Here is a 14,687-nt window from a genome sequence, read left to right as displayed (position 1 = left end):
GTGATGCAGTGCTGTGAGTAAAGAGAGTGCACTGGCACCACAGGGGATGCACTGCAGTTATTCCAGGGAGTGCACTGGCACCACTGGGAATGCAGTGCAGTGAGTCCAGAGAGTGCACTGGCACCACTGGGGATGCACTGCAATGAGTCCAGAGAATGCACTGGCTTTAATGGGGATGCAGTGCAGTGACTCGAAAGAGTGCACTGGCACCACTGCGGATGCACTGCAGTGAGTCCGGAGAGTGCACTGGCACCAATGGTGATGCAGTGCAGTGAGTCCAGAGAGTGCAGTGGCACCACTGGGGATGCAGTGCAGTGAGTCCAGAGAGTGCACTGGCACCACTGGGGATGCACTGCAGTGAGTCCAGAGAGTGCACTGGCACCACTGGGGATGCAGTGCAGTGAGTCCAGAGAGTGCACTGGCACCACTGGGGATGCAGTGCAGTGAGTCCAGAGAGTGCACTGGCACCACTGGGGATGCACTGCAGTGATTCCAGAGAGTGCACTGGCACCACTGGGGATGCAGTGCAGTGAGTCCGGAGAGTGTCCTGGCACCAATGGTGATGCAGTGCAGTGAGTCCAGAGAGTGCACTGGCACCACTGGGGATGCACTGCAGTGACTCGAAAGAGTGCACTGGCACCACTGCGGATGCACTGCAGTGAGTCCAGAGAGTGCACTGGCACCACTGGGGATGAAGTGCAGTGAGTCCAGAGAGTGCATTGGCACCACTGGGGATGCAGTGCAGTGAGTCCAGAGAGTGCACTGGCACCACTGGGGATGCACTGCAGTGAGTCCAGAGAGTGCACTGGCACCAGTGGGGATGCACTGCAGTGAGTCCAGAGAGTGCACTGGCACCACTGGGGATGCAGTGCAGTGAGTCCAGAGAGTGCACTGGCACCACTGGGGATGCAATGCAGTGAGTCCAGAGAGTGCACTGTCACCACTGGGGATGCAGTGCAGTGAGTCCAGAGAGTGCACTGACACCACTGGGGATGCACTGCAGTGATTCCGGAGAATGCACTGGCACCACTGGGGATGCAGTGCAGTGAGTCCAGAGAGTGCACTGGCACCACTGGGGATGCACTGCAGTGAGTCCAGAGAGTGCACTGGCACCACTGGGGATGCACTGCAGTGAGTCCAGAGAGTGCACTGGCACCACTGGGGATGCACTGCAGTGAGTCCAGAGAGTGCACTGGCACCACTGGGGATGCAGTGCAGTGACTCCAGAGAGTGCAGAGGCACCACTGTTGATGCAGTGCTGTGACTCCAGAGAGTGCACTGGCACCACTGGGGATGCACTGCAGTGAGTCCAGAGAGTGCACTGGCACCACTGGGGATGCACTGCAGTGACTAGAAAGAGTGCACTGGCACCACTGCGGATGCAATGCAGTGAGTCCGGAGAGTGCCCTGGCACCAATGGTGATGCAGTGCAGTGAGTCCAGAGAGTGCAGTGGCAGCACTGGGGATGCAGTGCAGTGAGTCCAGAGAGTGCACTGGCACCACTGGGGATGCAATGCAGTGAGTCCAGAGAGTGCACTGGCACCACTGGGGATGCAGTGCACTGAGTACAGAGAGTGCACTGGCACCACTGGTGATGCAGTGCAGTGAGTCCAGAGAGTGCACTGGCACCACTGGGGATGCAGTGCAGTGAGTCCAGAGAGTGCACTGGCACCCCTGGGGATGCACTGCAGTGAGTCCAGAGAGTGCACTGGCACCCCTGGGGATGCACTGCAGTGAGTCCAGAGAGTGCACTGGCACCACTGGGGATGCAGTGCAGTGAGTCCAGAGACTGCACTGGCACCAACTGGAGCTGCACTGCAGTGAGTCCTGAGATTGCACTGGCACCACTGGGGATGCACTACAGTGAGTCCAGAGACTACACTGGCACCACTGGGGATGCAGTGCAGTGAGTCCAGAGAGTGCACTGGCACCACTGTTCATGCAGTGCAGTGAGTCCAAAGAGTGCACTGGCACCACTGGGGATGCAGTGCATGAGTGCAGAGAGTCCACTGGCACCACTGGGGATGCAGTGCAGTGAGTCCAGAGAGTGGACTGGCACCAGTGGGGATGGAGTGCACTGAGTCCAGAGAGTGCACTGGCACCACTGGGGATGCAGTGCAGTGAGTCCAGAGAGTGCACTGGCTCCACTGGGGATGAACTGTAGTGAGTCCAGAGACTGCACAGGCACCACTGGGGATGCAGTGCAGTGAGTCCAGAGAGTGCCCTGGCACCACTGGGGATGCAGTGCAGTGAGTCCAGAGAGTGCACTGGCACCACTGGGGATGCAATGCAGTGAGTCCAGAGAGTGCTCTGGCACCTTGGGGATGCACTGCAGTGAGTCCAGAGAGTGCACTGACACCACTGGGGATGCAGTGCAGTGATTCCGGAGAGTGCACTGGCACCACTGGGGATGCAGTGCAGTGAGTCCAGAGAGTGCACTGGCTCCACATGTGATGCAGTGCAGTGAGTACAGAGAGTGCACTGGCACCACTGGGGATGCATCCCGGTGTGTCCGGAGAGTGCACTGGCACCACTGGGAATGCAGTGCAGTGAGTCCAGAGAGTGCACTGGCACCACTGGGGATGCACTGCAATGAGTCCAGAGAATGCACTGGCTTTAATGGGGATGCAGTGCAGTGACTCGAAAGAGTGCACTGGCACCACTGCGGATGCACTGCAGTGAGTCCGGAGAGTGCACTGGCACCAATGGTGATGCAGTGCAGTGAGTCCAGAGAGTGCAGTGGCACCACTGGGGATGCAGTGCAGTGAGTCCAGAGAGTGCACTGGCACCACTGGGGATGCACTGCAGTGAGTCCATAGAGTGCACTGGCACCACTGGGGATGCAGTGCAGTGAGTCCAGAGAGTGCACTGGCACCACTGGGGATGCAGTGCAGTGAGTCCAGAGAGTGCACTGGCACCACTGGGGATGCACTGCAGTGATTCCAGAGAGTGCACTGGCACCACTGGGGATGCAGTGCAGTGAGTCCGGAGAGTGCCCTTGCACCAATGGTGATGCAGTGCAGTGAGTCCAGAGAGTGCAGTGGCACCACTGGGGATGCAATGCAGTGAGTCCAGAGAGTGCACTGGCACCACTGGGGATGCACTGCAGTGATTCCAGAGAGTGCACTGGCACCACTGGGGATGCAGTGCAGTGAGTCCAGAGAGTGCACTGGCACCACTGGGGATGCACTGCAGTGACTCGAAAGAGTGCACTGGCACCACTGCGGATGCACTGCAGTGAGTCCGGAGAGTGCCCTGGCACCAACGGTGATGCAGTGCAGTGAGTCCAGGGAGTGCAGTGGCACCACTGGGGATGCAGTGCAGTGAGTCCCCAGAGTGCACTGGCACCACTGGGGATGCAATGCAGTGAGTCCAGAGAGTGCACTGGCACCACTGGGGATGAAGTGCAGTGAGTCCAGAGAGTGCACTGGCACCACTGGGGATGCAGTGCAGTGAGTCCAGAGAGTGGACTGGCACCAGTGGGGATGGAGTGCACTGAGTCCAGAGAGTGCACTGGCACCAGTGGGGATGCACTGCAGTGGGTCCAGAGAGTGCACTGGCAGCACTGGGGATGCAGTGCAGTGACTCCAGAGAGTGCAGAGGCACCACTGTTGATGCAGTGCTGCGACTCCAGAGAGTGCACTGGAACCACTGGGGATGCAGTGCAGTGAGTGCAGAGAGTGCACTGGCACCACTGGTGATGCAGTGCAGTGAGTCCAGAGAGTGCACTGGCACCACTGGGGATGCAGTGCAGTGAGTCCAGAGAGTGCACTGGCAGCATTGGGGATGCACTGCAGTGAGTCCAGAGAGTGCTCAGGCACCACTGGGGATGCAGTTCAGTGAGTCCAGAGAGTGCACTGGCACCACTGGGGATACACTGCAGTGACTCCAGAGAGTGCACTGGCACCACTGGGGATGCACTGCAGTGAGTCCAGAGAGTGCACTGGCACCACTGGGGATGCAGTGCAGTGAGTCCAGAGACTGCACTGGCACCAACTGGAGCTGCACTGCAGTGAGTCCTGAGATTGCACTGGCACCACTGGGGATGCACTACAGTGAGTCCAGAGACTACACTGGCACCACTGGGGATGCAGTGCAGTGAGTCCAGAGAGTGCACTGGCACCACTGTTCATGCAGTGCAGTGAGTCCAAAGAGTGCACTGGCACCACTGGGGATGCAGTGCATGAGTGCAGAGAGTCCACTGGCACCACTGGGGATGCAGTGCAGTGAGTCCAGAGAGTGGACTGGCACCAGTGGGGATGGAGTGCACTGAGTCCAGAGAGTGCACTGGCACCACTGGGGATGCAGTGCAGTGAGTCCAGAGAGTGCACTGGCTCCACTGGGGATGAACTGTAGTGAGTCCAGAGAATGCACAGGCACCACTGGGGATGCAGTGCAGTGACTCCAGAGAGTGCACTGGCACCACTGGGGATGCAGTGCAGTGAGTCCAGAGAGTGCACTGGCACCACTGGGGATGCAATGCAGTGAGTCCAGAGAGTGCACTGGCACCTTGGGGATGCAGTGCAGTGAGTCCAGAGAGTGCACGGGCACCACTGGGGATGCACTGCAGTGAGTCCAGAGAGTGCACTGACACCACTGGGGATGCAGTGCAGTGAGTCCAGATATTGCACTGGCACCACTGGGGATGCACTGCAGTGAGTCCAGAGAGTGCACTGGCAGCACTGGGGATGCACTGCAGTGAGTCCAGAGAGTGCACTGGCACCACTGGGGATGCACTGCAGTGACTCAAAAGAGTGCACTGGCACCACTGCGGATGCACTGCAGTGAGTCCGGAGAGTGCCCTGGCACCACTGGGGATGCAGTGCAGTGAGTGCAGAGAGTGCACTGGCACCACTGGGGATGCAGTGCAGTGAGTCCAGAGAGTGCACTGGCACCACTGGGGATGCAGCGCAGTGAGTCCAGAGAGTGCACTGGCACTACTGGGGATGCACTGCAGTGAGTCCAGAGAGTGCACTGGCACCACTGGGGATGCACTGCAGTGAGTCCAGAGAGTGCACTGGCACCACTGGGGATGCACTGCAGTGAGTGCAGAGAGTGCACTTGCACCACTGGGGATGCACTGCAGTGACTCCAGAGAGTGCACTGGGACCACAGGGGATGCAGTGCAGTGAGTCCAGAGAGTGCCCTGGCACCACTGGGGAAACAGTGCAGTGAGTCCAGAGAGTCCACTGGCACCACTGAGGATGCAGTGCAGTGAGTCCAGAGAGTGCACTGGCACCAGTGGGGATGCAATGCGGTGAGTCCAGAGAGTGCACTGGCACCACTGGGGATGCAGTGCAGTGAGTCCAGAGAGTGCACTGACACCACTGGGGATGCAGTGCGGTGAGTTCAGAGAGTGCACTGGCACCACTGGGGATGCAGTGCAGTGAGTCCAGAGAGTGCACTGGCACCACATGTGATGCAGTGCAGTGAGTACAGAGAGTGCACTGGCACCACAGGGGATGCACTGCAGTGATTCCAGAGAGTGCAGTGGCACCACTGGGAATGCAGTGCAGTGAGTCCAGAGAGTGCACTGGCACCACTGGGGATGCACTGCAGTGAGTCCAGAGAGTGCACTGGCACCACTGGGGATGCAGTGCAGTGAGTCCAGAGAGTGCACTGGCACCACTGGGGATGCAGTGCAGTGACTCCAGAGAGTGCACTGGCACCACTGGGGATTCAGTGCAGTGAGTCCAGAGAGTGGACTGGCACCAGTGGGGATGGAGTGCTCTGAGTCCAGAGAGTGCACTGGCACCAGTGGGGATGCACTGCAGTGGGTCCAGAGAGTGCACTGGCACCACTGGGGATGCAGTGCAGTGAGTCCAGAGAGTGCACTGGCACCACTGGGGATGCAGTGCAGTGAGTCCAGAGAGTGCACTGGCACCACTGGCGATGCAGTGCAGTGAGTCCAGAGAGTGCACTGGCACCACTGGGGATGCAGTGCAGTGAGTCCAGAGAGTGCACTGGCACCACTGTGGATGCAGTGCAGTGAGTCCAGAGAGTGCACTGGCACCACTGGGGATGCAGTGCAGTGAGTCCAGAGAGTGCACTGGCACCACTGGTGATGCAGTACAGTGAGTCCAATGAGTGCACTGGCACCACTGGCGATGCAGTGCAGTGAGTCCAGAGAGTGCACTGGCACCACTGGGGATGCAGTGCAGTGAGTCCAGAGAGTGCACTGGCACCACTGGGGATGCAGTGCAGTGAGTCCAGAGAGTGCAATGGCACAACTGGGGATGCACGTCAGTGAGTCCAGAGAGTGCATTCTCTGGACTTGCCGGGGTGCATCCCCAGTGGTGCCAGTGCACTGGGGATGCACGTCAGTGAGTCCAGAGAGTGCACTCTCTGGACTTGCCGGTGTGCATCCGCAGTGGTGCCAGTGCACTCTCTGGACTCAGGGGGTTGCATCCCCAGTGGTGCCAGTGCACTCTCTGGACTCACTGCACTGCATCCCCTGTGGTGCCAGTGCACTCTCTGGACTCACCCGAGTGCATCCCCAGTAGTACCAGTGCACTCTCTGGACTCACCCGAGTGCATCCCCAGTGGTGCCAGTGCACTCTCAGGACTCACCGGGGTGCATCCCCAGTGGTGCCAGTACACTCTCTGGACTCACTGCGCTGCATCCCCAGTGGTGCCAGTGCACTCTCTGGACTCACTGCGCTGCATCCTATTGGTGCCAGTGCACTCTCAGGACTCACTGCATTGCATCCCCAGTGGTGCCAGTGCACTCTCTGGACTCACTGCACTGCATCCCCAATCGTACCAGTGCCCTCTCTGGACTCGCTGCACTCCATTCCCAGTGGTGCCACTGCAATCTGTGGTCTCACTGCACTGCATCCCCAGTGGTGCCAGTGCACTCTCTGGACTCATTGCACTGCATCCCCAGTAGTGCCAGTGCACTCTCTGGACTCACTGCAGTGCATCTCCAGTGGTGCCAGTGCACTCTCTGGGCTCACCGGGGTGCATCCCCAGTGGTACCAGTGCACTCTCTGGACTCACTGCACTGCATCCCCAGTGGTGCCAGTGCACTCTCTGGACTCACTGCACTGCATCCCCAGTGGTGACAGTGCACTCTCTGGACTTGCCGGGGTGCATCCCCAGTGGTGCCAGTGCACTCTCTGGACTCACCGGGGTGCATCCCCAGTGGTGCCAGTGACCTCTCTTGATTCACTGCACTGCATCCCCAGTGGTGCCAGTGCACTCTGGACTCACCGCACTGCATCCCCAGTGATGCCAGTGCACTCTCTGGACTCACTGCACTGCATCCCCAGTGGTGCCAGTGACCTCTCTGGACTCACTGCACTGCATCCCCAGTGGTGCCAGTACACTCTCTGGACTCACTGCACTGCATCCCCAGTGGTGCCAGTGCACTCTCTGGACTCACTGCACTGCATCCCCAGTTGGGCCACTGCACTCTCTGGACTCACTGCACTGCATCCCCAGTGGTGCCAGTGCACTCTCTGGACTCACTGCAGTGCATCCCCAATGGTGCCAGTGCACTCTTTGGACTCACTGCACTGCATCCCCAGTGGTGCCACTGCACTCTCTGGACTCACTGCACTGCATCCCCAGTGGTGCCGGGGCACTCTCTGGACTCACGGCAGTGCATCCCCAGTGGTGCCAGTGCACTCTCTGGACTCACTGCACTGCATCCCCAGTGGGGCCAGTGCACTCTCTGGACTCACTGCACTGCAACCCCAGTGGTGACAGTGCACTCTATGGACTTGCCGGGGTGCATCCCCAGTGGTGCCAGTGCACTCTCTGGACTCACCGGGGTGCATCCCCAGTGGTGCCAGTGCACTCTCTGCACTCACTGCAGTGCATCCCCAGTGGTGCCAGTGCACTCTCTGGACTCACTGCACTGCATCCCCAGTGGTGCCAGTGCACTCTCTTTACTCACTGCACTGCATCCCCAGTGTTGCCAGTGCACTCTCTGCACTCACTGCACTGCATCAACAGTGGTGCCAGTGCACTCTCTGGACTCACTGCACTGCATCCCCAGTGGTGCCAGTGCACACTCTGGACTCACTGCACTGCATCCCCATTGGTGCCAGTGCACTCTCTGGACTCACTGCAGTGCATCCCCAGTGGTGCCAGTGCACTCTCTGGACTCACGGCAGTGCATCCCCAGTGGTGCCAGTGCACTCTCTGGACTCACTGCACTGCATCCCCAGTGGTGCCAGTGCACTCTCTGGACTCACTGCACTGCATCCCCAGTGGTGCCAGTGCACTCTCTGGACTTGCCGGGGTGCATCCCCAGTGGTGCCAGTGCAGTCTCTGTGTTAGTGTTGGGGAGAATCGAATGGATGTTTTACTAATGTCTCTTAGGTAATGGGACCTACAGTATAATTAAGCATTGCCAAATGTACTTACATTATCAATTAATCTATGTATACTGGATACTTAGGGAGTACATTGAACAATCAAAAGAATCATTGAAGGGGAACCTTGGGAGGGAACAGGTACAACCTGACCTTGGATAAGGGCCTGGAAATGATGAAATGAGTTGAAGCAGAACCAAGAAGCGGAGGGAGCATGCGTCGAGTAAGAAAGGTGAAAAGTTTAGCGGAGAGGAAGACTCCTTACTTCATCTGCACGACCACCTGGACGACCACCAGAGTGCGCCACGCATGTGCAAAGGGGAGGGGAGCTAATTAGAATGAAAAGCGAGGCTGCTGTTGCAACCTGTAATGAATATGTATACCTGACGCAATATTGTATGTATAAATAATGGCTGGGAAGTAACGGGACTTGAAGCCAGATTTGGGCACCTGCCCCGGCTTCCAGCGCTGAATAAAGCACCTTCATATAATCACTTGGTGATTATGTGGTTGCTAGGCTAACATCTGGACTCACTGCAGTGCATCCCCAGTGGTGCCAGTGCACTCTCTGGAGTCACTGCAGTGCATCCCCAGTGGTGCCAGTGCACTCCCTGGACTCACTGCAGTGCATCCCCAGTGGTGCCAGTGCACTCTCTGGACTCACTGCATTGCATCCCCAGTGGTGCCAGTGCCCTCTGTGGACTCACTGCACTGTGTCCCCAGTGGTGCCAGTGCACTCTCTGGACTCACTGCAGTGCATCCCCAATCGTACCAATGCACTCTCTGGACTCACTGCACTGCATCCCCAGTGGTGCCAGTGCACTCTCTGGACTCACTGCACTGCATCCCCAGTGGTGCCTGTGAAGTCTCTGGACTCACTGCAGTGCATCCCCAGTGGTGCCAGTGCAATCTCAGGATTCACAGCAGTGCAGCTACAGTTGGTGCCAGTGCACTCTCTGGACTCACTGCACTGCATCCCCAGTGGTGCCAGTGTACTCTCTGGACTCAGTGGACTGCATCCCCAGTGGTGCCACTGCACGCTCTGGACTCACTGCAGTGCATCCCCAGTGGTGCCAGTGCACTCTCTGGACTCACTGCACTGCATCCCCAGTGGTGCCAGTGCACTCTCTGGACTCACTGCAGTGCATTCCCTTTTGTGCCAGTGCACTCTCTGCACTCACTGCACTGCATCCCCAGTGGTGCCAGTGCACTCTCTGGACTCACTGCACTGCATCCCCAGTGCTGCCTGTGAAGTCTCTGGTCTCACTGCACTGCATCCCCAGTGGTGCCAGTGCACTCTCTGGACTCACTGCAGTGCATCCCCAGTGGTGCCAGTGCCCTCTCTGGACTCAGTGCACTGCATCCCCAGTGGTGCCAGTTCACTCTCTGGACTAAATGCACTGCATCCCCAGTGGTGCCAGTGGCTCTCTGGACTCATTGCACTGCATCACCAGTGGTGCCAGTGCACTCTCTGGACTCACTGCAGTGCATCCACAGTGGCGCCAGTGTACCCTCTGGACTCACTGCAGTGCATCCCCAGTGGTGCCAGTGCACTCTCTGCACTCACGGCACTGCATCCCCTGTGGTGCCAGTGCACTCTCTGGACTCACTGCACTGCATCCCCAGTGGTGCCAGTGCACTCTCTGGACTCACTGCACTGCACCACCAGTGGTGCCAGTGTACTCTGTGGACTCACTGCACTGCATCCCCAGTGGTGCCAGTGCACTCTCTGGACTCACTGAACTGCATCCCCAGTGGTGCCAGTGCACTCTGTGGACTCACTGCACTGCATCCCCAGTGGTGCCAGTGCACTCTCTGGACTCACTGCACTGCATCCCCAGTGGTGACAGTGCACTCTCTGGACTCACTGCACTGCATCCCCAGTGGTGCCAGTGCACTCTCTGGACTCACTGAACTGCATCCCCAAGGTGCCAGTGGACTCTCTGGACTCACTGCACTGCATCCCCATTGGTGCCAGTACACTCTCTGGACTCACTGCAGTGCATCCCCAGTGGTGCCAGTGCACTCTCTGGACTCACGGCAGTGCATCCCCAGTGGTGCCAGTGCACTCTCTGGACTCACTGCACTGCATCCCCAGTGGTGCCAGTGCACTCTCTGGACTCACTGCACTGCATCCCCAGTGGTGCCAGTGCACTCTCTGGACTTGCCGGGGTGCATCCCCAGTGGTGCCAGTGCAGTCTCTGTGTTAGTGTTGGGGAGAATCGAATGGATGTTTTACTAATGTCTCTTAGGTAATGGGACCTACAGTATAATTAAGCATTGCCAAATGTACTTACATTATCAATTAATCTATGTATACTGGATACTTAGGGAGTACATTGAACAATCAAAAGAATCATTGAAGGGGAACCTTGGGAGGGAACAGGTACAACCTGACCTTGGATAAGGGCCTGGAAATGATGAAATGAGTTGAAGCAGAACCAAGAAGCGGAGGGAGCATTCGTCGAGTAAGAAAGGTGAAAAGTTTAGCGGAGAGGAAGACTCCTTACTTCATCTGCACGACCACCTGGACGACCACCAGAGTGCGCCACGCATGTGCAAAGGGGAGGGGAGCTAATTAGAATGAAAAGCGAGGCTGCTGTTGCAACCTGTAATGAATATGTATACCTGACGCAATATTGTATGTATAAATAATGGCTGGGAAGTAACGGGACTTGAAGCCAGATTTGGGCACCTGCCCCGGCTTCCAGCGCTGAATAAAGCACCTTCATATAATCACTTGGTGATTATGTGGTTGCTAGGCTAACATCTGGACTCACTGCAGTGCATCCCCAGTGGTGCCAGTGCACTCTCTGGAGTCACTGCAGTGCATCCCAAGTGGTGCCAGTGCACTCCCTGGACTCACTGCAGTGCATCCCCAGTGGTGCCAGTGCACTCTCTGGACTCACTGCATTGCATCCCCAGTGGTGCCAGTGTACTCTCTGGACTCACTGCAGTGCATACCCAGTGGTGCCAGTGCACTCTCTGGACTCACTGCAGTGCATCCCCAATCGTACCAATGCACTCTCTGGACTCACTGCACTGCATCCCCAGTGGTGCCAGTGCACTCTCTGGACTCACTGCACTGCATCCCCAGTGGTGCCTGTGAAGTCTCTGGACTCACTGCAGTGCATCCCCAGTGGTGCCAGTGCAATCTCAGGACTCACAGCAGTGCAGCTACAGTTGGTGCCAGTGCACTCTCTGGACTCACTGCAGTGCATCCCCAGTGCTGACAGTGCACTCTCTGGACTCACTGCACTGCATCCCCAGTGGTGCCAGTGTACTCTCTGGACTCAGTGGACTGCATCCCCAGTGGTGCCACTGCACGCTCTGGACTCACTGCAGTGCATCCCCAGTGGTGCCAGTGCACTCTCTGGACTCACTGCACTGCATCCCCAGTGGTGCCAGTGCACTCTCTGGACTCACTGCAGTGCATTCCCTTTTGTGCCAGTGCACTCTCTGCACTCACTGCACTGCATCCCCAGTGGTGCCAGTGCACTCTCTGGACTCACTGCACTGCATCCCCACTGGTGCCTGTGAAGTCTCTGGTCTCACTGCACTGCATCCCCAGTGGTGCCAGTGCACTCTCTGGACTCACTGCACTGCATCCCCATTGCTGACAGTGCCCTCTCTGGACTCAGTGCACTGCATGCCCATTGGTGCCAGTTCACTCTCTGGACTAAATGCACTGCATCCCCAGTGGTGCCAGTGGCTCTCTGGACTCATTGCACTGCATCACCAGTGGTGCCAGTGCACTCTCTGGACTCACTGCAGTGCATCCACAGTGGCGCCAGTGTACCCTCTGGACTCACTGCAGTGCATCCCCAGTGGTGCCAGTGCACTCTCTGCACTCACGGCACTGCATCCCCTGTGGTGCCAGTGCACTCTCTGGACTCACTGCACTGCATCCCCAGTGGTGCCAGTGCACTCTCTGGACTCACTGCACTGCACCACCAGTGGTGCCAGTGTACTCTGTGGACTCACTGCACTGCATCCCCAGTGGTGCCAGTGCACTCTCTGGACTCACTGAACTGCATCCCCAAGGTGCCAGTGGACTCTCTGGACTCACTGCACTGCATCCCCAGTGGTGCCAGTGCACTCTCTGGACTCACTGCACTGCATCCCCAGTGGTGACAGTGCACTCTCTGGACTCACTGCACTGCATCCCCAGTGGTGCCAGTGCACTCTCTGGACTCACTGCAGTGTATCCCCTGTGGTGCCAGTGCACTCTGTGGACTCAGTGCACTGCATCCCAGTGGTGCCAGTGCACTCTCTGGACTCACTGCACTGCATCCCCAGTGGTGCCAGTGCACTCTCTGGACTCACTGCACTGCATCCCAATGGTGCCAGTGCACTCTCTGGACTCACTGCAGTGCATCCCCAGTGGTGCCAGTGCACTCTCTGGACTCACTGCACTGCATCCCCAGTGGTGCCAGTGCACTCTCTGGTCTCACTGCACTGCATGCCCAGTGGTGACAGTGCACTCTCTGCACTCACTGCAGTGCATCCCCAGTGGTGCCAGTGCACTCTCTGGACTCACTGCACTGCATTCCCAGTGGTGCCAGTGCACTCTCTGGAGTTGCCGGGGTGCATCCCCAGTGGTGCCAGTGCACTCTCTGGACTCACTGCAGTGCATCCCCAGTGGTGCCAGTGCACTGTCTGGACTCACTGCATTCCCATAGGTGCCAGGGCACTCTCTGGACTCACTGCACTGCATCCCCAGTGGTGCCTGTGAAGTCTCTGGACTCACTGCAGTGCATCCCCAATGGTGCCTGTGCACTCTTTGGACTCACTGCACTGCATCCCCAGTGGTGCCACTGTACTCTCTGGACTCACTACACTGCATCCCCAGTGGTGCCAGTGCACTCTCTGGACTCACTGCACTGCATCCCCAGTGGTGCCAGTGCACTCTCTGGACTCACTGCAGTGCATCCCCTTTTGTGCCAGTGCACTCTCTGCACTCACTGCACTGCATCCCCAGTGGTGCCAGTGCACTCTCTGGACTCACTGCACTGCATCCCCAGTGGTGCCTGTGCACTCTCTGGACTCACTGCACTGCATCCCCAGTGGTGCCAGTGCACTCTCTGGACTCACTGCACTGCATCCCCATTGCTGACAGTGCCCTCTCTGGACTCAGTGCAGTGCATCCCCAGTGGTGCCAGTGGCTCTCAGGACTCATTGCACTGCATCACCAGTGGTGCCAGTGCACTCTCTGGACTCACTGCAGTGCATCCACAGTGGCTCCAGTGTACTCACTTAACTCACTGCACTGCATCACCAGTGGTGCCAGTGCACTCTCTGGACTCACTGCACTGCATCCCCAATGGTGCCACTGCACTCTCTGGACTCACTGCACTGCATCCCCAGTGGTGCCAGTGCACTCTCTGGACTCACTGCAGTGCATTTCCAGTGGTGCCAGTGTAGTCTCTGGACTCACTGCACTGCATCCCCAGTTGTGCCAGTGCACTCTCTGGACTCACTGAACTGCATCCCCAAGGTGCCAGTGCACTCTCTGGACTCACTGCACTGCATCCCCAGTGGTGCCAGTGCACTCTCTGGACTCACTGCACTGCATCCCCAGTGGTGCCAGTGCACTCTCTGGACTCACTGCACTGCATCCCCCGTGCTGCCAGTGCACTCTCTGGACTCACCGCACTGCATCAACAGTGGTGCCACTGCACTCTCTGAAAACACCGGGGTGCAACCGCAGCGGTGCCAGTGCACTCTCTGCACTCACGGCACTGCACCCCCAGTGGTGCCAGTGCACTCTCTAGACTCACTGCAGTGTATCCCCTGTGGTGCCAGTGCACTCTGTGGACTCAGTGCACTGCATCCCAGTGGTGCCAGTGCACTCTCTGGACTCACTGCAGTGCATCCCCAGTGCTGACAGTGCACTCTCTGGACTCACTGCACTGCATCCCAGTGGTGCCAGTACACTCTCTGGACTCACTGCAGTGCATCCCCAGTGGTGCCAGTGCACTCTCTGGACTCACTGCAGTGCATCCCCAGTGGTGCCAGTGCACTCTCTGGACTCACTGCACTGCATCCCCAGTGGTGCCAGTGCACTCTCTGGACTCACTGCAGTGCATCCCCTTTTGTGCCAGTGCACTCTCTGGACTCACTGCACTGCATCCCCAGTGGTGCCAGTGCACTCTCTGGACTCACTGCACTGCATCTCCAGTGGTGCCTGTGAAGTCTCTGTTCTCACTGCACTGCATCCCCAGTGGTGCCAGTGCACTCTCTGGACTCACTGCACTGCATCCCCATTGCTGACAGTGCCCTCTCTGGACTCAGTGCACTGCATCCCCAGTGGTGCCAGTTCACTCTCTGGACTAAATGCACTGCATCCCCAGTGGTGCCAGTGGC

The 14,687-nt window shown here is 58.1% G+C and overlaps 1 protein-coding gene across 1 annotated transcript in view; it reads left to right on the top strand.

Moving 5' to 3' along the window:
- Window positions 1-13,581, top strand: part of LOC308196556 (uncharacterized protein) — a gene marked incomplete at its 3' end in the record, with an annotated part of 56,832 nt that extends 43,251 nt beyond the window's left edge. Inside the window, exon 3 of the mRNA XM_080595692.1 lies at window positions 13,549-13,581. Coding sequence (XP_080451818.1) covers window positions 13,549-13,581 — 33 coding nt within the window. The remainder of the gene's footprint in view (window positions 1-13,548) is intronic.
- Between the last annotated feature and the right edge of the window lie 1,106 nt (window positions 13,582-14,687).

This window comes from Anser brachyrhynchus (assembly GCF_964034855.1).
Source record: "Anser brachyrhynchus genome assembly, chromosome: 5".
NCBI lineage: Eukaryota > Metazoa > Chordata > Aves > Anseriformes > Anatidae > Anser > Anser brachyrhynchus.
The sequence above is the reverse complement of the archived record's forward strand: the minus strand, read 5'-3'. Positions and strand labels throughout refer to the sequence as shown.